Here is a 23,594-nt window from a genome sequence, read left to right on the forward strand (position 1 = left end):
GAACACTATAGACGATCCCTTTATGTCCTCTCTCAAGTAGCAAACTTAGTAAGAACAAAAATTTAGCAGAAGAATCTGACAAACAGAAGTTTATTTTAATGCACATTCGTTCATTGCATTTTGATGAAGTCTCAACATGAAACTAATTTGTAATATTAATGACAGCAGCTATCTCTTTTAGTTGAAAACACACATGATGATCCTCTATAGTTGAGAAGTTGAATGATCAGGGTTAATTGCAAAAGCCCAAATTACAAGAGTGGGGATGTGTTTGTTACTTGTGTATAGTTTTGCTGAAAGAATAAAAATAAATGTTTATCATTTAAAGTACCCATTGATCTTGTTGGTATAGCTTCATCTTCCCAGTACTCACGAGGATGTAAAAAACCAAAGGCAAAGCAAATGGTGATAAAATGCAAAAGCAAATCACAAATGCCATTGATTTCATGGTATCTTGATTGTGTCAATAGACATTTTAAATGTGGGGCAGGAGTTGGGTTTTTCTTTTTCTGACTTTTTAACAGTTGAACAGAGAAGGAAGGTTGCCTATCAAGGACAAAGAACATTCCCATAATGCGCAGAAGTCCATACTGGGAAGAGAGTTTTGTTACATGGAAAGGAATGATCACCTGGATGATTTCATCTGCGATGTCTCAGTTCATTTTGGAGACCTAAAATATTTACATAATCTTGCATATCAAATGGATAACACAACCTGTTTCAAATGTTATGAAGTCAGAGCCCCATAGAGAAAAGCTTTCTCTGCTAACTCATTATTATTTTGTTTGTTTTGTTTTTTGTCGAAGTTTAGCATTGTTTAGGTAATCAAGAAAAACACACCAATTCCTTATGCCTTAAGGGAAAAAAGAAATCCATGAGAATTAAATAAAATGGCTATAATGAAGAAGCTACTTCCAAAGCCTATAGCCACTGGAAATAAAATGCATTTTGTGGCAACCCTTTTATAAAATGTAAAATATTTTATATAAACATATTTTATAATAAATAATTTTAAAATAACATATATAACATTTTATGTGCATGGAAATATATGATAAAAGGTAGTCCTTTATATTTTCTCAATTTCTTTCTTTTCAGGCCAAAGTTTTTTCATTAATGTGCATAGTCAGCTGCTTTGAAGATAAAAATGCCATATATTCAGGATGAGTTTTTAAATTAAAAAAAAAAAATCCCATTCTTCTGATGAATCAATAAAGTGCCTTTTTTTAATTCGAATCAAGCAAAAGTTTTCCTCTGTTGCAATTTTTCCTTATACAGGAATGCTCCCCTCTTAGATGGAGCAATGGTTGGCTCAGGCATCCAGGGTGGCCACCAGGAAGACCAGAGCAACCTCTTCCTGAACTCAGCTCTTTCAGCCTGAAACTTCCAATTATTCAGGTCACCTCTCACTCTACTCCATGGCAATACATTTCCTAACTCTTATAATGAATATTTCCATACGCTGATGAAAAATACCACTTTCTGGGAAATGCAACTTAACTATGTGGACTTAGTCCAGATGCTAATTATGCACATTTATTTTTAGAAAATTCTAAAAAGTTAATTTCTTCTTCTTCTTCTTTTTTTTTTTTTTTTTTTTGCCCCTTGGTTATTATGATACTACCCAAAGAATCCTTCCAGTTTTTCTTTTGTTCTTATATTAATTAAAAATAACCCATCTTCATGTAATAAAAAAATGTGACTATTTAGTATAAAGCAGTAAGCTAATGACCTTACACTATCACAAAGAAAAATATAGTCTGGAAGCTGCTGCTTTATTTTTAAAGGGGAGCCCACTGTACATGGAATTACTTTTTAGCACATTATATGAAGGCAGTATCACGTTGTTCTAATTTAGACTATCAATACACTCTAATTCCCCAAATAGCATTTGACCCAGTGGTTCTGAGTTGCTTTTATGAAAATTTGGTCAACTGGTGAATCAAAAATCAGCCACAGTCCTAATCAACAGTAATATTTAATATTCCTCAGGAGTATCGTGCACATTTTGCAATTTCCTGATCCTAGGAACATTATAGATTATGGATAAATATGTAATTAGAGTTTTAAAACACACATTATGAAGCCTTTCTTTTCTGTATTCAATTTTGAATCAAACTGAAAACAAGGCTTAATAAGCTAAAGAGGAATCACCAAGGTTTTCAGAATCAAAGGCCCTTGAATTATATTTGAGGGTGTGAATACTGGCAGATGCTGAGAGGAGGCCTCTCTGGGGTACACATCGGCTACTTTTAGATTTCCAAACTGTAGTAATAGTTACAGCCATTAATTACCAAACACCCTTATTACTCTATAAACATAGCTAATTCTCTGATCTCGATTATTTATTATGCAATTATTTATTACTGTAGAAAAATACTCTGGAAGTGCCCCAGCCACTTTTCCTATATGAACACTCTTTCATGTCTTTGACATCATTCCTATCCTAGCCTGTCTAAAGCATTATACAACAGGATTTATACATTTCTACCCTTATTCCAACTCCAGTTGAATTAGCATAATATCAATGATCATATTGCTCTAATATATGTATATCTATGCATTTACATCTGCAGTATCTCTACATAAAATACAATGAGCTTTATGCAATTGTTAATTTGAAAGCAGTATTTCATGCATAAAGACCAAGAAAACTAAGTAAACACTTCTACCTAAAAAACACATTTTCTTTCATAACAGCTCTATGAAAATCATTTGTATTATACAACAGCATGGTCAACATTGGTTTACAATTAGTCAAAGAAAGAAAAGGGTTAAAAAGCTACCGGTTAGTTTGAGAAATGTTCTTTTTTAGTTCTCTTGTTCCTGGCCTAGTCTCAAGCTAGCACGTGATCCGCTGAATGCCTGCCAGCCTCTTTCTTGTTGATCCTCCGGAGACCATCTGTGCTGGGGGCATTGATTAGAGTGTGTCTGCTGGGATTACATCTTTTCTGTTGCCATGCCAACTAATCAGCTGATTTTGGTTACCACAGAAACAAAATGTCAGAGCTCACAGTACGGTAACATGAATTCAGCACAACAGAAAATGTTTTCTTAATTGGGGACCCTTTTGATTTTGGATTCCAAGTGAAAGGCAGCTTTTAAAAAAAGGCCAACTTTAGATAAAAGCTACATTAATTGTATTGATTAAGAGGAATGCACAGAATTTTTCTGAAAAGAGAGAATATTAATTCTCCTTTATAAGCTATGTCTGTTTTTTACCATTTCCAGACAAGGAATATATATATATATATATATATATATATTTTTTTTTTTCCCCCCCCTTAGGCACCTCTATTCCATTTGCTGATTGTTGCATGTAAAATAAATCACAAAGCTTTCAGTTTCCTTTAACTTCCATGATGCAGGCAGGAGTCAGGGAGGCCAAATAAGGCTTGGGAGAAGGCCATGGGTTTAACTACCCTGGGGGAGACCAAGGGTGACCGAATTCTCCTCCATTCTTCTGTTTGAGGAAGTCATTTAATTTTCCTTAAAGAAAACACCCAACACAGTCAACTCAGATTCAATTTTAAGGATTCCTCTCTTGCATGTGATATGCTCTGGATAAAGCTGATTTCTTGATTTTGGCTGACAAAGGAGGAGCCCAAGGCTTGTTGCAGCTCTCCCTTTTGTAGACTCACTACAGTTTGATGGCAAGAAGGGTCTTCAACTGGTTTGCTATGTCATGGTAAACAGAGAATGCAATTTAACTTGACATTACAGATCCTCCAATTGAGTAATTCATCAGAAGGACTACATCTATACCTTCTCATTATGAAATTCTATTCCAGTAGAAGTAAACCAGAACCTCCATCTGCCCTGGGTTTGTGGTTCATAAACACAAAACAAATAGATTAGATTTTTTTAAAAAAGCATGACATTTAACTGGGCTAATATTTGTTTAAACATCTAATAATCCCCTTTCCTTAAAAAAAAAAAAAAAAAAAAAAAGGATTATAGCATCCAAATATCCCTCTACTGTCAAGATATTTCAGCTGTCACTGGCTGACTGCAGTCACCACCCTTTTGTCTGAGCTTTCACTGCAGGTGGCTTCTATCATACTAACACCCCCAGGAGGAATTGTGTGGCTTAATCTCCATGCAACCCTTTTGAATTAATTCACCTTGGTGAATTAATTGCCCTAGTAGGGATGTTCTAGAGGAGTGGTTTGGGGACAAGAAAGTCTTCCCCATTTCAGAGTGCACAACTCTCATGACTAAGATGCCAGAAAAGAAGCTCTGAAGACCACTCAACTGAGGAGTTTAGGGGCATGGTGTCTAAATGCCTAAAATTACCCATGGATTCTGTCTGCAAGTGGGGTCTGAGCTGGAGGTCTTCACCCAGATTTTCTATCATTATCCTACAGTGCTTCTGAGACCTTTGAAAAAAAGAAAATGGTAGACATCAATAGCATCTTTCTTAAGTAATGTCCTATCAACACATTACTAACTCTACTTGTGCTGGTATTTGGGTTGTTTAAAGAAAATATTATCAGAGCATGTGGTGGCTCAATTAGTTAAGCATCCAACTCTCTCTCTCTCTCTCTTTTTTAAGCATCCAACTCTTGATTTCAGCTCAGGTCATGATCTCAGGATCGTGATGTTGAACCTTCCGTTGGGCTCCACACTGGGTAGCTCCACTCACAAATTTTCTCTCTCTAAAAAAAGTTTAAAAAAAGAAAAATAGTAAAGAAAATACCCTTAAATTAGAGTAAATAGAAAGCACCTAACCCAGTGTCTGGGACATAGTTGGAACTCAATAAATGGTAGCCTTTTGTACTAAATTCCCAAAGAGAGAAATGGTAATATCTCATAAAAGGTTGAAATGAATTGCTAATTATTTTCATGGACTATAGTTTTAGAAATGAGTATACCCCCTATTGAGTTAATTGTTATTTATGATTTTTAAAAATTGTGTAGTTCATTGATTTCCAAAATTTTATAATTTGTTTTTAGCATAGGAAACCTTTCTCCAGGAAAGTTTGATCAGAAGTCCAATATATCAAAACGATGAACCTGAAGCTGCTCTGGTCAAATTGAGAAAATAGGTGGGGATCACATGGTCTGGATGGAGGCTGAACTCTTCCCAGAGCACCTGAGACACATCCCTGGATCCTTAGATGTCAGAGAACACTTTATGACAACCACTAGTCTGGGGTTCTGCATTCACTAGTTACATTTCTTTTATCTTTAGAGCTATCATTTACCGCCATCCTACTATGTGCTAGGTACATACCAGGCACTCTACACATGCATTCTCAGTCATATATTTCCCTAGCAACCCCATACAAGGTTAGTATTATCCTCATTTTAAAGATGAGTAAACTGGGACTTAGGGAATTTATTTGGTTTCCTCAAGTCTCAAAATAAGTAAAAAATAGAGTTAGGATGAATCTAGTACTTTCTGATGTAAAAGCCTCTGTCTACTCTAAAGCAAACATGGACTGAATAATCAATTGTAACTATTTAAAATAGACCAATATGCTACCACTACTTCCTATTTTTTAATTGAAGTAGGATCAGTAGTGTCCAATTGCTTAGCGTTTTCTCCCATTTCAAAGTCATTAACAGTGAAATAAAATAGGTAAATTAAATAGAAACTACATGCTGAAAATGATCTGAATATCAAAAGAAGAAAAAAAATGATCATCCTGTCAAGGAAAAGAGCCTTGCAAATTCTGTTTCATTAATAATACATATTTTTCTGAGAAAGATACCGCCCCCTCCCCCAAAGACTGGCCTTTTATGCAAGCAGAAACTGAGACTGCTGATAGGATGTGATTGAAGGAATATATCCTAAGCATGCCTCCATTTTCCACATGCCAGTAAATGATCCCGGTAGCCTTGGGTTTTAAACATTGTCCCTCTAGAATTTGTCCCTGAAAATGAAAACTTACTCTGGTTGAGTAAACTTGTAGTAAGACACACTTAAGCATGAACTATTTTATTAGGTACTTTCTCCAGGAGGAGGGCAACCATGATTAGAACAAGATTTCAAACTACGATGGTAGAAGGATGATGAAAGCAGAGATAAAAGGGGTGGGAGAGTTTTGCAGAGACACATCATGTGCAAGGAGCTTTTGACATAATACTGCAATAATATAGGTTTTGTTCCCATATTTGCAGTTGAAGGAACAGAGGCTTACAGAATTTTGGCAGCAACCAGTCAAGTTACTATTAGCTCACAGCCAGTAAGCAGCTGTGCTGTCTTTTGAACCCATGGATTCTAGAGCTCATGGTTGTCTCAGTGTGCCATGGGTAAAGCATTTGTGTCACATCCTTGCGAGGATCCAGCGCTGCCCAAAGACAGTCAGGGAGACCATGCTGAGCAGCTGACGTGTGAGTTACAAAAATGTGGCGTTCACAAAGTGCACAGCAAATGAGTGTGTTGTTTGTCGCTTCTAGGTATGTACAGAAGGCAGACTGATCTTGGAGTTCACCTTTGATGATCTCATGAGAATAAAAACATGGCACTTTACCATTAGACAATACAGAGAGTTAGTCCCAAGGAGCATTCTAGCCATGCATGTAAGTAATTTCAACACTATTTTACTCTCTTTTATTCTCCCCCATCATTTACTCAAGGAGGAAAAGTCTGGTTCTCTCTCTGAAAGAATACCAGCAGTCCTCACCTGTTGGGTAATGAACTCTCAATTTTGAGTTTTCCCCTCAGCCATTTTATTCCACAGGCCTTTCCCTCCCACCTTGTTTCTGAGTTTGGTGCATTGTGAGATTTTTTTCTGATACTTTATTATTTTAAACTCCAAACTGAGGTTACCTCAATAAACAGTTTGTACTTTTCTTAAATTCCACTGAGTCATTATCAAGTACTGCTCTGCTGGGCTATTAAACCTCTTATGTAAAACCAGGGAAAAAAATGAAACAAGAAGTAAGAAAAACAGTTTTCAGTTTTGATTAGGACCATCTGACAAGACATGGGGCTCACATAATTCAGATCTGTGTCAATATCCTTCCTAACCATGGTGCTGGAATGAAGCGGATGATTTGGGGTTCTCTCAGTTTCATTTGACCATAAATCACATCAAATTTATTGAACACCTACTAGGTGTATGGCCAGATCTGATGCCAATCTGGAGATATGTTTTAGAGGTAAGACTTGGTAGGAGCTAGTTCAGTGCAGTCCCTGAAGGCGTCAAAGACACTGACGTAAATAAATCCCTCTTCCATAATGCATGATGCAGCAGTTTCTGTAAAAAAAAAAGCTTTGGAGCAAAATCAGACTTAATGAGCCTGATTTTTAAGACTCTGTACAGTCAAAAAAGAATACAATAAGAGTTGCTAATATTTAATGGGTGTTTGCTACACTAGGTCTTGTGCTAAGCATACATACACATTCAATTTAACCCTCCCAGTAATCCAGAGAGGTATGGGATCATTATCCCTGCTTTAGAAGTAGGAAAACCAAGGCTTGGGCTTGATACGTTGTTCCATGTTTCTCAGCCCGAAAGTGGCAAATCAAGATTTCCACTCAGCTGGTAAGGACTCCAAAACCCAAGCTGATGAGCCATCTGTCTCCTGACTATCCAATTCCAGTCTGTCTCCTCAGGATTTTGTCCTCGACCCTCTCCGCCCTACTGGTTAAGCCAATCTCTCCCTTTTCTATTGACCTTGTACTTTGTGCTGTGACACCCCACTCCCTTGGTCCAATCTTTCTGCCTCTCCATATCCCCAAGTTCTTCTTCACTTTCGAAGCCCATTTCACATCCTCCTCTCCCCTGGAAGCAGCCTGGAGTATTGTTCTCAAAATAGAGACAGCAGAGGGTAGTGATCAGGAGCCTGGGCCCTGGAATGAGACCACATACCTTTGTATCCCTGTCCCTGTGTGACCTTGGGTGAGTGACATGGCATCTCTGGGCTTCCAGTTCTTCATCTATAAAATAGGTACAGTAGTAGAGCCTGCCTCAGAGGACTGGTTTGAGGATTAAGAGTTAATGCATGTAAAGGTTGTAAAACAGTGCCTGGCACGTAGTTGGTCCTCTTAAGTAGTGGTGACCAGCTTTTAGCAGCTTCAGCAGTGGTAACATCTTTCTTTCTGTTTATTATTATCCTGTCCTCTGTCTGCAGAGTTGATGCGTATGATGTTGGCCATAACTACTGGATGTGTATCTATAGAACCAGCTGTTCCTGGCATGTGGAAGGGGTCCCATAAACACTGATTCCATGTCCATACAAGACCCCTTTCCCATAAACTGACACAAGAAATGACAAGTTCTGACTCTTTTCTCTGAAACTCAGTTTTTTATTGATATACCACAGCCAATTGGTTGCATGACTATGAGGAAAATTAAATACAGGAAAGAATAAATTAAAGTGTTAGAATAACCTAGATAGTCCTGTGACTGCAGACATGAAGACAAAAGGATGTTTACAGAGTCTTTCTCTGTTTAGCTCCAATATGTTTTTACCAGTTCAGAAAGAAGGAAAGACAAACAGAAAAAAAGAGCATCAACCAAGATATTCACCTCACAATGAAATCCAGAAAGAATTTTCTTTTTTTTTTTTTTTTGGTAGCCCAACAGAACATCTGGGGTAGCCCATGGAACATTACATCCCCCTTTTAAATGTGGCAGATATTTTGGAAAATGTGATGCTTACCCTAACAGTCCTGCAGGATGAAAATTGTTGAGAACATCTATTTATATATATATATATATATATATATTTCTATGAAATATATGTAATTTCATAGAAGTGGCAAAGTTTTCAAATACAGTCTTGGACTCCAAGCTGTCAAACACAACAGTATTACAACAGGAAACAAAGGCCAGTACTAAAGCCTGGCCCTACCAAGTCCACAGGCTCTGCCTTTTCTGCTGAGTGCCTGAGACTTGGAAGTGTCCTGGCAGGGCTTAATGACTCCCCTCCTGAAGATATGGGGGCCGCTCATGGAGGAAGTAAAGTTGTTTCTCCCAAGAACTGTAAGCATGCCTGCCTCATTTTGGTTCAACCTGGCAACAGATCTTGCAGCATTGATCCAAAAATGTCCTTGAGCCATTATATGCAAGTGTCTTCAAAATGTAAATTAAATTATCTCCAGCAACCTCCCCTCTGAGAAAAATCAACAGTGTCGAGATTGCATTTCTTAGCAACTGTAGCCCAGTCTGAGACTTTCTTGGCACCATCTTGCAGAGATAAGATATGTGATTTTTTTTTTCCTGTTTAGGCACAAGATCCTCAGGTCCTGGATCAGCTGTCCAAAAACATCACCAGGATGGGACTAACAAATTTCACCCTCAACTACCTCAGGGTAAGACCAATGGGATAATCACATTTCCTGGTGAGTTTGAAAAGTACTTTAGAGGTGTATATGTATCTTGAATGAAGGAGTTAAAATGAGGTAATATAGCACAATATGTGTATCTTACACTACAATGTGTGTGTGTGTGTGTGTGTGTGTGTGTGTGTGTGTGTTTTCAATGGAGGTTGGAGTTTAATTAACAAAGCAGCAAACCTAGACTTTGTCAGGGTTGAACTTTCTCTCTCTGTTTGTATGACTCTTAGAATTAATTATTCAAAGGCCAGCAATGTCTGCTCATACAATGTTTTGGCGCTATGCCCCTTGTAGTTGTCTCGTTTTTGATGTACTGTTGTTGAGTTTACTGCCTCTACATCTCCACCCAGGGAGTGTCCCAGAGAAGACTCAGTGTGCCCTCCAGAGAGGGTCCCCCAAAGTTCATTCCAATGGTGGAATACTCTCTGTGTAACATGTAATAGATTTTCTGTGTTGGATATAAAGTCAGTTTTGTTTTGTTTGTTTGTTTTTAAATAAAGAGTTAGGCAAAATTCTCTGTCTGCATGATAACTATAGCTTCTCTATTTGGTCTAAAAGGGAAGCACTTGACACACCAGTTTGCAGTGTAGAACTGTAGTCACTATGTTGCAGGTAGAGGATATGGTTTCCTTGATAAAGCAAGCATCATCTGCCAGACTCCGTAAGAAAGTCAGTGGTCATGTTCCACATCCTTTTGCCTCTGAGTCGTTGAGCTCCCTCATTGTCATTGTGTGGCCACTTCTCTGGTCCATTTCGTAATGGAGTTCGTGCTGTTATTTCTTTATCGCTAAGTGCTGTGCTAGTTTGTGATTTTGTTTTGTGTTTCCAACCTTCTGTATACAATCATTTTGCATATGTCGAAATGCTGAAATGCTTTGGTCAGACTTTTTCTTCTGTGAATTAAGAAGGATTTGAACAAAGGCTTCCAAGTCATGCACTTATTGCCATGTGCCAGGCCCTAGGCTAGACAGTCAAGATTCAAAGACAAAACTCATGGTACCTGCTATCAAGAATCTCATTCTTCTGAGGGTGAGACCCATAGAGAGAACATTATATACAAAATCCTAAATAACAATGATTGAAGTTTCCAACTGGAATTATGAGAGTACAAAATGGAGACCTCCCAGAAGAATACATCACAGAAGCTTTGTGGAGGAGATGGTTCCTGACTTGAATGTGAAAGAATGAATAAAGGTAAACCAGGGGAAGGAGGCAGGAAGGTCATTCCTGTTAGAGGGAAAAGAGGGGGTCTAGATTAGGGGATGGAACTCCAAGCAGGCTACTGATCCGGAACATGGAGTGAGAAGCCAGGAGAGGCAGGTGGGAGAGTAACTTGGGAGCCAGGTCTTGGAGCAACTGCCTGGCCAGGCTACCAGGCCAGAAGCCTCTAAAAGGATTAAACATAAGCATAGTAGTGTGCCCCTCTTGAGTACAGGGAGAAGAGCTGTTTTCCATCCAGCCTAGATGTCCTAGATCCAAATCCAGGTATGGTAAAAGCCAGAGTCAGTTTTGCTCCCCACTCCTACCTTGCCCCAACACTACCACCATTTTGGTAGCCCTGAACCAGATTGTTCTCTGGTAAATGGTCCTGTGGTCCCTGCTCAGAGAGAAACCAGAGTTTGCCCAGGAGGGTGGGTGGACAGGTGAGAGCTCCCGTTAGGGTAGCTGGAGCTAGGTTCATTCAAACAAGCTCTGCATTTAGAACTAGGTTCATTCAAACAATTTCTGCATTTAGAACTGCCCCCATAGGGCCGTGGGCACAGTGGAAGTGGGTGGCAAGGCCTGAGAGGTGGGGTCTATGGCATGCTTTAGCCATGGGAATTCAGAAGGCTGCTGTCTCCTGCTAGGCATTTCATCTTGTGAGAGACCATGAATGGTTTAGTTTAAGCTATCTGAAGATGCCTTTCCTCAGATAGAGAGGTTCTATACTATATGTCCTCAGTTGACCCTACATAGGAATCTGGGACTCTGGATTCTATCCTAGACTTGGTCACTGACCCTCTGGTAAAATCTGGACAGATGCTCTATTACATCTTTTAGCTGCACTTAACACAGATCAATAAATGCTAAATTTCCTTCCTCCCCTTTCCCTAGCTCCTCTTATTATCATCAGGAAAATGGTGACCTTCTCCTTTGGGTCAACAAGGTGGTTCCACCTGGTTCCCATGTTCTGTAATTCTCTGATTTTAACCCACAAAGACTGAGAAGATCATATCTGCAAAAGTGGAGAAAGGCAAGGATTGGTACCAACCCATCTCCCAACAGTGATATGTAAGGAAGATGTGTGTGGGTTTGGGCAATATGGAGTAGTGTTTCAAAGGCTATCACTTAAGTGGCATTTACAGCATGTCCTGAATTCACTAGTCTTCGCAATGGTCCACGTGCATTAACACCATTCATGTAAGAGAGCCAGGCATGGAGAGTTCAAGTAAGTGAACTCAGTCACCCAGCCTCACACCACCATGTGACTGGACTGGGATTTGAACTCAGGCATTCTGGCTCTAGAATCTGTGCTTCATACAGACCTCTGCTGCCTTCCTAATAAGAAGGGAAGACAATGATATTGACAGGAATCAGATCGTGTCTTTCCTGCCTTGACAGGGGAGGCAGCACCATCTATCACTGGGTCCTTAATCCACTTTGCCAAAAGTAATGACAGCTGCTTGTAAGGTTTCGCATACAGATTAATCCATGTAAATGGCTTAGCACAGGGTCTGAGGACAGAAGGCACTCTGTTGTGTTCATTTTCATAATTTATTGAGCACCTACTATGTGCCCACCATTGCTGTTCATACTGGAACCATCGAGAGCAACATGGCATCTGGCTCTCTTTCACTCTGGGTCCACCTAACACTCCTTTACTTTGTCTGCTCACGCATCCTGGGTCAGCAGCTGTTTGTCCTTCCTGCCTCCATTATTCTTCCTTTTGTCTACTCCCTCCGTCACTTATTCCTCTGTCAATTGGTTCAGTACTCTTTCAATGAGCCCACTCTGTCTTCCTGGCCTTATGCCAAGTGCTGGGCCTTCAATGTGGAGAAGATGTGGCCCCTTCCTGGGCTGGGTGAGGCCAGTGGAATACGGTCAGCCACAGTTCCAGTGAGGTGTACTGACAAGGAAAGACCTACAGGGCTTGGGGGAGTCTGGGGAGCTGGTCATCTGGTCTCCAGATAGAAGCCACCTTTTCCAGCAATAACTCAAACAGTTGTGAGCCACTTAGCAGGTCAAGTCTGAACAGAACCCTACACTCAGTTCCCAAAACCGGGCACATGGGCTTCCATGAGGAGACCTGGCCTTCTTAGTGGTTACTAAGAATGACAAACAAGGATTTTCTTTTTGGATTAGAACTGTGATCAAAGATTTCCTTAATGCTCTTTTCATCTGATATTCATAAGACAGCTGAGCAATCACCAAATCCATTAATTTATAAAACTTCTTTAAGACCTGGATCTTTAAGATCTTTCTGAGGAGCCAGGCCTTTGCCTGAAGACTCAGGGCTTTATCTGAGGTATTGTTTAAATAGTTCATGAGGAGCTCCAAAACCACACCCAGATCAGGAAAAGAGGTCAGAAATGTGTGTTGGCAAGTATTAATCCAAGGTCTTCTAAAACAGCAGACAATTTTTTTTTTAATTGATTCATCCTTCTTTGGAAAGGAGGGCTAGAGATTTTAAATGCTACAGACATCTGAAATTTCAATATGCTGTGTCTTCCATGTAACACAGTTAAGCACTACAGAAAGTAAGCAATTACAGTCATCTAGCTTCGCCAATACAGGTTCATTCACTGCCATGAAATTCCGAATCATTCTCATGAAGGTCTTGCAGTCAGGGGCGCTGCAGAGCTGACAGAGGGGCTCTGGTCATTGGAAGAAGGAGTAAGTGAAGCACTATGCATGTGGTTTGAGATTGCAAGTGCTGATGATGGCACCGTACTTGGACACTCGCCTGGCAGCACTTTGGAAGGAACTTTGGTGACCTGATGCTTTTGAAGTGACAACAGAACAGATGTGATTTGAGTTGTCAAATTGCCAGGCATTGCCTCCTGTCTCCTCCCAGCATAACAAGGCTGGAGGTGCTCTGTGTTAAGAAGTGTGATGACGCCTGGCTCTCTGGTCCCAGTGGAACAGCAGCTGGTGGTTGCCGAATAGGGATGGGACTCTGATGAGATGTCACATTTCCTGCCTCAGTGACCTCTGGTATAGGCCAGGGATTACTGTTCCTGTGGTAGTTACCTAAGCTGGGGCTGGGAACAAGCCTGCAGAGTGAGGAGTCATTGCCTCCTCCACATTTCACAAAACATGTCCATCGAATCCTGGAGAGGGAGATTGTTTCCCAATGTAGGATGATGGCACCGCTCAGTGCATTCTAGTGAGGAAACGAGAGAATTAAGGGCTAGGAATTCAGGAACACATCCTTTGCCATGTTTGCTAGAAAGCAGCAAGTCCTGCTATCTGCCTGGCACGGTCAGGAAAAGATCCAGTTCAGCAACCACAGGAAGACAGGGTGCAGTTTGATAGTATTGGGGCATCTGAGTCAACAAGACCTGGTTGTGCAACCTTGTCATTCCCGACAGATCCACTGTTCATTGTTTGCTATTCATTGTTCACTCCATAAGCATCTATTAGACAGGCCTCCTTTGTGTCAGGTCTCCATAGCTTTCAAGGAGGTCATTGTAGATCGGTTACAAAAGAAAACCAAATCTACTGGGAGAGAAATCTGCCCAGGATACAGTGATCAATAGAGTAGCTAATATTTATTGAGCACTTACTATGTGCCAGGTACTGTTGCTAGGTACTGTGTACCAAGTACTGTTGCTAGGTACTTTGCTGGAATGCTGTTGCTTTTTTTTTTTTTTTTTTTTTTAATACTCATGACAACTTTATGAGTAAGGGATTCTTTTCAGTCCTATTTTTCAGGGGAGAAAACTGAGACACAGAGATGTAACTGTGACTGAGTCACAGACCAGATAAGTGGCAGAGTTAGGATTTAATCCCACAGCCTAGGTCCAGCTAAGCACAAAGCAGGGAGAGGTTGTTAGAGGTTGGACATGGGAGGCTCAGAACCTTTAAGCAGGAGATGGCCCTTGAATTGATTCTGAAAGGTGAGTAGGTGGTCCCAGGTACACTAAACAGAAAGTTCACCACAAGTGGTGACAGAGAAGGATGGAGAAAGTTGTGGGTTTGGGGAACTCGAGACAGTTTCACATGGCTGGAATGTAAGTTTTAAGTTTGTTTTAGGTGCCAACACAAAGTAGGTGTTATCACCCAAAATGTATGACTGAACTGAGTGCCACAGTTCTAGAGAGAGTTTTGCTCCAGTAAGAATACAGCATAACAAGGGAAAGCACTTCATGCTGGCACTTGAGTTTGGGGGCCAGACAGACAGGAGGATGTGTTTGTACTCAGAGACTTGTTAGCTGTGTGACCCTGGACAACGTACTTGACCTCTCTGAGCCTCAATTCCCTAATCTGGAAAATGGGTTATTATACCACCTTTATTGAATTCTAGTGAGATGGAGGCATGCGGAGGTCCTATTTCTCATTTGCCAAGTGTGCTTTTTGTGAGGGTCACTGGGAAAAGTCAAATCGTTCATTGGATTCCCTTGCACTCAGAGCTTATGAGAAGAGCTGACAATGTACTCAGCAGCCGTGTCCTTCTTCCTAAATTATTGGCTTTTATTTCATCAGAGTGAAAGCCCTTTCTCACTCAGGGTTTGAAATTGCCATCACTTCAAATTTCCTATAAGCACTTCTTGCATGTGAATGTTTACTGAATGCAGTTAACTGTTTTCTAAATTTAACTAGCTTTAACGAATTTGATTTTCAAACTGAAAAAGAAATAATTGATGTCAATTTCATTTCAATTCCACAAAGAGAATGGGGGGTGGGCAATGCAGAAATCATGTCCTGAAGCATTTACTTTTATTTTTTAATTTTTTAAAGATTTGTTTATTTGAGAGACAGAGAGAGGGAGTACATTCAAGCAGGGGGAGGGGCAGAAGGAGAGGGAGAGAGAGATTCTCAAGCAGACTCTACACTGAGTGCAGAGCCTTATGTGGGGCTCAATCTCATGACCCCGAGATCATGACCTGAGGTGAAATCAAGAGTTGGACGCTTAACCAACTGAGCCACCCAGGCACTCTATGTCCTTAAGCATTTAAAGAAAACCTGCAGGATGCAAATTTCCAGGATACCATGAGTGGAATGTGGTATTTTCAATCATCTCACATCAACAATAGAGGAGATGGTCCTTGCATGCTCTCAATACACTGCAGGGAGACATTGGCTTGTACAGTTGTCTCCATCCTCAAGAATCTAAGGTACTCTGGTTTTGTTTTCAAGGTTTTTTTGTTTTGTTTTTTTTGTTTGTTTGTTTAAGTTTTGAGTCAACTGTTTAACCAAGAGCTCTATTGTGGTGGCATCTACTATGTGCCAGGAACAAAAGGTGGCATCTACTATGTGTCAACAATAAGGGTGTTGACAAGAATGGATAAGATATACTCTATCTCTCTAGGAGTTGAAGTTACTGGAACAAGTAGATCCCATTTACAGTTCATAGTCCCCCCTCAGCTGGAACTTGAGTCATCCCAGAACTTCTTCCTCTCCTAATATCCTTGAGGATACGCTTCCTTGTTGGTCTCAGCATATGACTTATATTGGACTGTTTACAGTTTCTAGTGCATGAGTAGAGTGCTCTACTTCACCATGCTTGTCTAAGGCCCTCCATGCTTAGACCGCTGCTGCTTTCCAGCCTTGCCCCGCATCCCTTCCCCATCTCACATGTCACCCTGTAGTCACACAACCACTGGCAGTTTTTCAAATGTGTTGTGTGTCTGTTGCCTCCATGCATTGGCATAGCACAACTTGACTTGTCTCACTTCCTAGAACACTGTTCCCACTTTTCTCTCCCCATCCAGTATTCCCAGGCCATCTCCTTCTCATCCTTCAGGACTCATTTGTGCCTCATCTCCTCCAAGACTTTCTCTCTGACTCTCACCCAGGGCAGCTGCCCCTCCCCACTACTCCTGGAGCTCTGTGCACATGGTCTCTTGCTTAGCTCTTGATAGGTCCTGCATAAAAACTATCTCTCCACTCATCTATCTCCTCCATACATAGCAACAGATTGATTATCTTGTGTTTCCAGAGCCTCACAAGCTGTAGATCACAATAAGCACCCAGTAAATGTCTCCTGAATGGATGGTTGCTAGATGGGAGTTTGGTAAATGGAAACTAGATTTTGAATGACACTCTCCCCCCTACCCCCCCACACCCCCGCCAAACACAATAGAATTCAGATGAATTCACTTGCCCAAGTGTCTAAGGGGGAAAAATGTGTGATTGATTTTCAAAATCACTACCTAGAACCTCACCATGAAATCTAAAGAGCAGAAAATTTGAATACATTGAGAAAATGAAAGGAAAACCTGGCATGGGCCTCCAGATCTCTAGTGTGCAAAATTCCCCCTGAAATTCTCATAGTTCCCAATGTGAAATTTTTACTCTAATATCACAACTTCCACTTGCTCTGAATCACTATTTAATTTTTACTCTAAATGCCATTATACCCTTTTCATTATTTTGGAAATAGTGTTCTTTCAAATCTCGAAGACAAATTCCCTAATGGGTGATTATTTTTGTCTGTTTTCTTTGGCCAGATTTTCCTGAAGCTGAGATCCATAGACTTTTTTTTCTGCATTGTGCTTAACGTGACTTTAAAACATCTTATTATCCTGTACCCCAGCCAAAAGATGTTTTCTTTGTGTTTCTTCTTACTATTTATCCATTCATATGCATAATTTCTGCATAAATGTAATCAGTATACATATGATTTCCTAATGTTATTTGGTAAATACTTTTGCATGTTTCTACGTAGTCATCATATTATTGGTTTATAATAGGCAAATATTCCAGTGTGGTGCTAGGATAGTGTTTATTTAATCATTTCTCTAAATATCGAGCACTGAATTCATGTTCAAGTTGCCACTGTCATTAATACCATTCCTCTGAACACCTTTGCTGTGTCCTGCTCTGGGCAGTGCTGTCTGCAAGCAGAGGCTGGACCGTGGAGTCCATGTGCTAAGAAAAATAAATGTGCTTCGGATTCAGAGAAATGTGGGTTCAAATCCTCTCCCCCTTGTATCTGTATTGGCCTTGAACAAGTTGTTTCAGTTCTCCAAGCCCCACTTTCCTTATCTGGAAATCAGAAAGAATAATGTCTCACAGGTTGGCACCAGTTATAAGATCAGATGACTTATGGTTTATAAAAGTCTGGCTCTCAGAAGGAGCATAATAAATACCAGTCCCTTCTTTTACTATCTGAGAGCAGTGGATCAGGATTTAGCTTTCACTTTTGCTTCTTACTTCTTGTATCATATTCATTAGCTGCCTTAATTCTTTGGGGCCCCAGTTTTGTGATTAGGTATTGTGAATCATAGTAACTGCATCACAGGTGAGGGTTGAAATGATAATGCATGTAAAAAGCACATTTAACTCTAAACTATGACACCAGAAAGCCAAGGGAGCCTCATCCCATTTATCATCTCCTGTGTGTTGGTCATGGCCTTGAATTCTACACCTACATTCTGAAGTCATGTGATAGATCAGAAAACACAGAAGCGATTGATTAATACCTACCGAGGAAGGAGGCAAGAAGGACTCTGAGACGTGTGCCCTATTACTGGCACGCCCCCTTTCCAGTACAAATGTTATTACAAGGGTGTAATGTCACTGGGTGTTTTCAATACCATTTATAACCTTCTGGTTGGTATTGTTGAATAAGTCTAACCTTTCATATAAGCACCAGCATCAGCTAGGTGTGAAAGCAGCTGGGGTTCACAGTAATGCTTTTGACCCCATATCTTTAATTTCCTGAGTGAAGACTTTTGTTGTTATTACTATACTATAAGAACATTGGTCCCGCATGTAATCTCTACCGGTAGCAAAGAAGTAGAATCCATGCCTGGAAGAATTGGGTGGTTGGCTTTGGAAAATGATCCCCAAAAGAATGACATGAAGTGGCCTCTAGGGGAGTGAGTGTGGCTGGAGTCAACACTTGGAATCTTGTCAAGGTTTTTTGTTTTTTGTTTGTAAGGCTTTGAATGCCAACCATGTTATTTTCCTTGGTCTTATAACATGAGAAGGGACAACAGTCCAATCTTGTTTCCTGCCTAAATGCCAAGCCAAGCCCAAGGAACAGGAATCCCTGCTCAGCAATTGAGATGAACCATGGTTATTAGTGCTCAGAACAGGCTTATTAAACACTAAAGTTTGGAAGAGGAGGTTGCATGAACCATACCAGCAGATCTTCCCTCTGTACCTTCCACAGTGTTTGCACATTTTAGACTCTCCAAAGGCTCGTAACCCAGAGTGTGCTATTCAAGATGCGGTCCATGGCTCATTGTGGGTTTGCAAACTGTTACCAGTCTGTGATTAAGTATGGAAAATGAGAGTAAGAACTTTAACACTACAATAGCAATTTGACGTTGCGAGGACATCCAAGAGCATGCCCAATAGACTCATCCCACTGATTAGGTTATAGAGCTGTGCTGGTGTTATCAAACTTGCATGGCACTGATGGTCACTGATCAAAGGCTGGAGGAACACATGTCACAGACAGTTGGATGGACACTTGCATGTAGAGCATTGTGACATGAACCGATTCAGAGATAAGCTCCAGCTTTTCCAAGGACCATCCAGAATAACAATTATCATCATAATACCATCAGTTTTGAACAACTACTGTATGTTCTCAGTAAAACACTGGGATAGCTATTGTTATTCTCATTTTACAGATAAAAATCAGTCATTGCCTAAAGTGACAAAGCCAGCCAGCAGTGTTTTCCTGGCTCAGGTCTGGCTTGTCCCCCCAGACTGCTACACATGGCCACTGCTATAGTGAGAACTGGTTTCTTGGCGCTGGCCAATGCAGGAGAGCCAATGCTTTAAAAAGTGAGGAATTTGTCATCTGAAACAAAGCTGTCACACCTCATTCTGATTCTTCCACTCTTCTTCCTCCTCCTCAGAGAAAGGCTCCATCTGAGAGGAGGCAGAGAAAGCCCTTCTGAGCCATGGGAATGCTCCACACACAGAATGATTAAAACTTGGAACACCCGAAGGGCACTTTTAATTGCATTTGGAGGTAGAAAAGTAGTACATATGACTGTATGATAAGGGAATTAAAGTAGTTAACTCTTAAGTGAAATAATTGTAACATAGAGACATCCCAGTGTCTAGAAAAACAGTGATTTCTAAAGTCAAGGCAGAGGGAATGGCTATCAGAACATTAAAAGAAAAATACACACACACACACACACACACACAGCAACACTATTTTCACAGAACAATACTAACTGAAAACAATTTCAGGGCCACAAATGCTTCTAAAATTCTTGGGCTTAAAAGTACAAATAGGGCTCAAATTAAAGAAAGTTATTTCCCAGTCTCAGGCACGGAGGAAGAGAAAGAAATTTTTGTTCAACGAGACACAGAAAATCAAGGGAGATGGTAAGGTGGGCAATTGGCAGTCTGGGGGAAGAAAAGCTGAGGGATTGCAGTTAAGTGCAAGATGGAGTCCAGAGTTAATTCTCCTGGAAAATAGTCTTCCTAATTGTCTAGAATGGGTAAAAAAAAAAAAAAAAAAAAAAAAAGTGTGTCAGGAAAATGCAGGGAAGGGGGCAAGAGGAGAACTGTTTCAATTTTAGAGCATAGGCAGGGAAGTAGCCTGAAATATGAAGAGGGGCTGGGAGGTCACACTGCTTAGAGATAAGGCCCAAGACCTTTCTATGTCTGGTTTCAGGCTGCTCTCCACCTTGGCTAGGTACCATCTTACTGCACACAGAAAGCTCAAATTATTTAAATAAAGTGACAGTTCTTAGATTGAATGGCCTCATCATCTGTCCCTAGCAGAGTTCAAGAAACACATAAGGGGTGAAAGGGAGGTCGAAGTCCCTGGTGTTGATGTACATAACGAGCTTGGAAATGGCTATAAAAATGTGTGCTATAATTAAGATAAAACAAGTTAGATTTGCAATGTCTGGATATGCCACTCAAAGGAAAAGAGAAGGCATTGACTGGGTATTGTTGAGTACCTACTATGTGCAAGACACAGACTTGGTTTTATTGAATCCCCACAACAAGTTTGGGAGGTAGGTGTTAATGGCTTCATTTTACAGAAGTAGAAACTGAGACTCATAAGGGGTTCTGGGACTCACTGAACGTCATTCAGTGGGTAAACTGCCAGGCTGGGACTGGATCCCATGTTGGCCTGATGCCCTCACCACTCTGTCATGCTGCAGAAATGTCACCTCCTAATGAGAGCTGAGTTGAAGAGCTGGATGAGGTCAGTCATTTCCACTGAGATGACCAAGCTATTCTGCCAAATTGTCAACAGGCAATTGTCAACAGATGCAATGGATAGAGAACTCGGAACACTTATGCAGAATGGGGTCAAAGCCCAGCATGGACTCATTTCACGATGTCTTACATCCTTCTTTGTCTCAGACCTCTTCCAAATCTCAGGCCTCAAGCTATTACCCATCGCCCAGATTTTCCCCCTAACTCCTAGACTACTATCCCCAGTACCTAAACATATATTTTAAAACCACAGATCAGGTTGTCATTCCTCTGAGGTAGACCTTAAAATCATCTGCTTAAAAAGCATCCAGTGAAAATCCAAAATCCTTAGTTTTGCCCAAAAGGCCTTATGGAATATGATCCCCATCTCCCTTTCCCCCCAATCTTCATTCCATAGCAGTGTCCAGTTCCCCAGCCTGAGTTTTGCTTTTCCAGCATACCAAGTTCCTCCCTGTGGCAGAGCCTCTAGCTCTAGAACCTTGGGCAATGGCCTACTTGTTCAATGCCTCAATTTCTTCATCAATAGTCCCTTACCTCGGAGCACCTGGGTGGCTCAGCGGTTGAGCATCTGCCTTTGGCTCAGGTTGTGATCCCAGGGTCCTGGGATCAAGTCCCACCTCAGGCTCCCAGCAGGGATAATGCTTTTCTCTCTGCGTATGTCTCTGACTCTCTGTGTCTCATGAATAAATAAATAAAATCTTTTTAAAAAAAAAATCCCTTAACTCATTGAGAGGCTTAAATGGAATAGTACTGGTAAAGGGCTTGAAATAGAGCCTGGTACATAGTAAATGCTCAGTAAACTCTCCCTATATCATCGTCATTATTCTCATTGCCTGAGATACTCTGGCCAGATTTTTGCATGACTGGCTCACCATTATTCAGGTCCCTGGACACATCGTCTTTTCCATCTCAAGTGACCTAGCCACCCCCAGCTACTTTCTACCATACCTCATTATGAATTTTATTTTCTCTGTAGCATCTTCATCAGTTGAATTATCTTACATAATCATCAGTTTGCCCTTCTGTTGTTTACCCTTCTGACCTTTCATGCCTGCCACTGGAATATAGTTTGAAAGCGGGAACCCTGTCTCTTCTTCTCTGATGTCTGCAACACAACCTGATATTCAGTGATTAGAATGTCAATAATTTTAATTCTACTCAGCTCCAGATGCACTCGTTGACAAGCTGGAAGTTTTTAAAGAGGGAACCATTTATAAAATCTCAAACCAAAATATAGCCTTGGAATACTTGAGAATGCTATGGAAAGGCTGTTAGCCATCCTTGACCTCATAGACTGAACACCTGGAGTGCTTTCCTTTAAGGATTTGATATTCTTTGCAATTCATAAACAGCCTTGTCTGTGAGGGTAGGTGAGGGATTCATTTTATTTCATAAATGTGCCTCATCCGCAAGACAAAGGAGATAAGCGTGACTTCTAAGCACATCTACTTAAGCATTCTAAAAAGAAGAAATGCAAAGCAGAAATATTAGCAAATTCTACAAATAAAATATTAATAAACCCCATGCTGGAAATGAGGAAACTGAAATCAAGTGGTTTGAGGCTGACCCAAGTCTATCTGCTTGTTAGTGTAGGATGGTTTCTGGTTTTCTTTTTGTCTTATACTTTGTTTGCAGGATCCATTCACACTCATTCAGTCTACAGATGTTTACTAAACACTTACTCTATGTCTGGATCTGCTCTAGGCTCTAGGTATCAATTTCTCTATTATTGCTAAATATTTCTGGGCTCATGAGAATCTCACATACGTTGCCTCTGATATCCTTAAAATCTTTTATACGCCCATCATAGCATAAGACTGGAAGTCTCCCCAAGAAGGCTACTATTTTCTCCCTCTTCTCTCTTTGCCTATTTCTCAGGCTTTGTGAAATAAGGTAAGGGAGTTACCCCTTTTTAGGTCAATAGCCAAGGATCATCATGGAAACTTTTGTCCTAAGAGAAGAACTCAACTCCAGAAACCTCACCACATGGATTTCTTTAAAAAGTATCTGTCGCCTTAGGAACTAATCAATGAAGCCATTGCTCTTCCTTCCTTTCTCAGCACCCTCTTTTGATTCTGTCAGCCTTTATCAAAGATAAAATTTGTGCCCACCTATCATATATTTTTTAAACAGTTTTACCATGAGTGGGAAGCTTAAGGGGAAAACTGAAAGTTTTTGTGATGTTGATGAACAGAATTTATAAACATGTGAAGTGATAGCAACCCTACCATTTACACTCAACTTCTGAGCTTCAGGACGTCGGGTATCTCACTAACAGATAAGAGGCAGGAAGGACCAGACTTTGCTTTAGAATAAGAAATGTAGGCTGAGTATTGAAAATGGTCATGCCCTGGCAGTGGTCTAGTCCTCTGGCAATTTCCTCAACACCAATTGTGTTGCATCTGTTCTGGCTTGCCATTAAAAGCAGAAACCAAAAAAAATAAAAAAATAAAAAAATAAAATAAAAAAAAATAAAAGCAGAAACCATTCCTCTTCTGTATATTTGGGTGGAGGGTGGGCTAATACTTACCTCCATTAATTCAAAGATATATGAGACCTCTTATACTAAAATGCTCTGTAAGCTGTAAGGTTCTCCTGTGAAAACAGACCTCCTCACACACTCTTCAAGTCTTCAGTGTCCAAATTCCTGCTATCTTAACTCAGAAATCAAGAAGTTGTAAATGAAATTTTAATATATATCTTTCGTTATGCAATTCAAGCTACTCACTACCCAAAACACGGGAGCCAAATTGATTCATATAGTTCAGGAACCTCATCATTCAGCACACTTGCTCTCCAAATCGGGAAGCTATGTGGGTTTAGGTGGCCAGAAATAATTGAACCAGCAGCCACCAATCATGGCCACTAGCACAGTCTAGTTTATACAGGAGAAAATAATTGGGGTTGAATGATACAAAATTACTATTTTTGCAGGTCAAACACTGCCAAATAT

General features: G+C 40.4%; 1 protein-coding gene across 11 annotated transcripts in view; it reads left to right on the forward strand.

Moving 5' to 3' along the window:
- Positions 1 to 23,594, forward strand: part of LDB2 (LIM domain binding 2) — a 376,014-nt gene that overhangs the window by 293,537 nt on the left and 58,883 nt on the right. For all 11 annotated transcript variants that reach the window (XM_025437952.3, XM_025437955.2, XM_025437959.3 and 8 more), the window contains exons 4-5: positions 6,406 to 6,528; positions 9,185 to 9,268. In XM_025437952.3, the coding sequence (XP_025293737.1) occupies positions 6,406 to 6,528; positions 9,185 to 9,268 (207 nt within the window). The remainder of the gene's footprint in view (positions 1 to 6,405; positions 6,529 to 9,184; positions 9,269 to 23,594) is intronic.

Source organism: Canis lupus, chromosome 3 (assembly GCF_003254725.2).
Source record: "Canis lupus dingo isolate Sandy chromosome 3, ASM325472v2, whole genome shotgun sequence".
Lineage (NCBI taxonomy): Eukaryota > Metazoa > Chordata > Mammalia > Carnivora > Canidae > Canis > Canis lupus.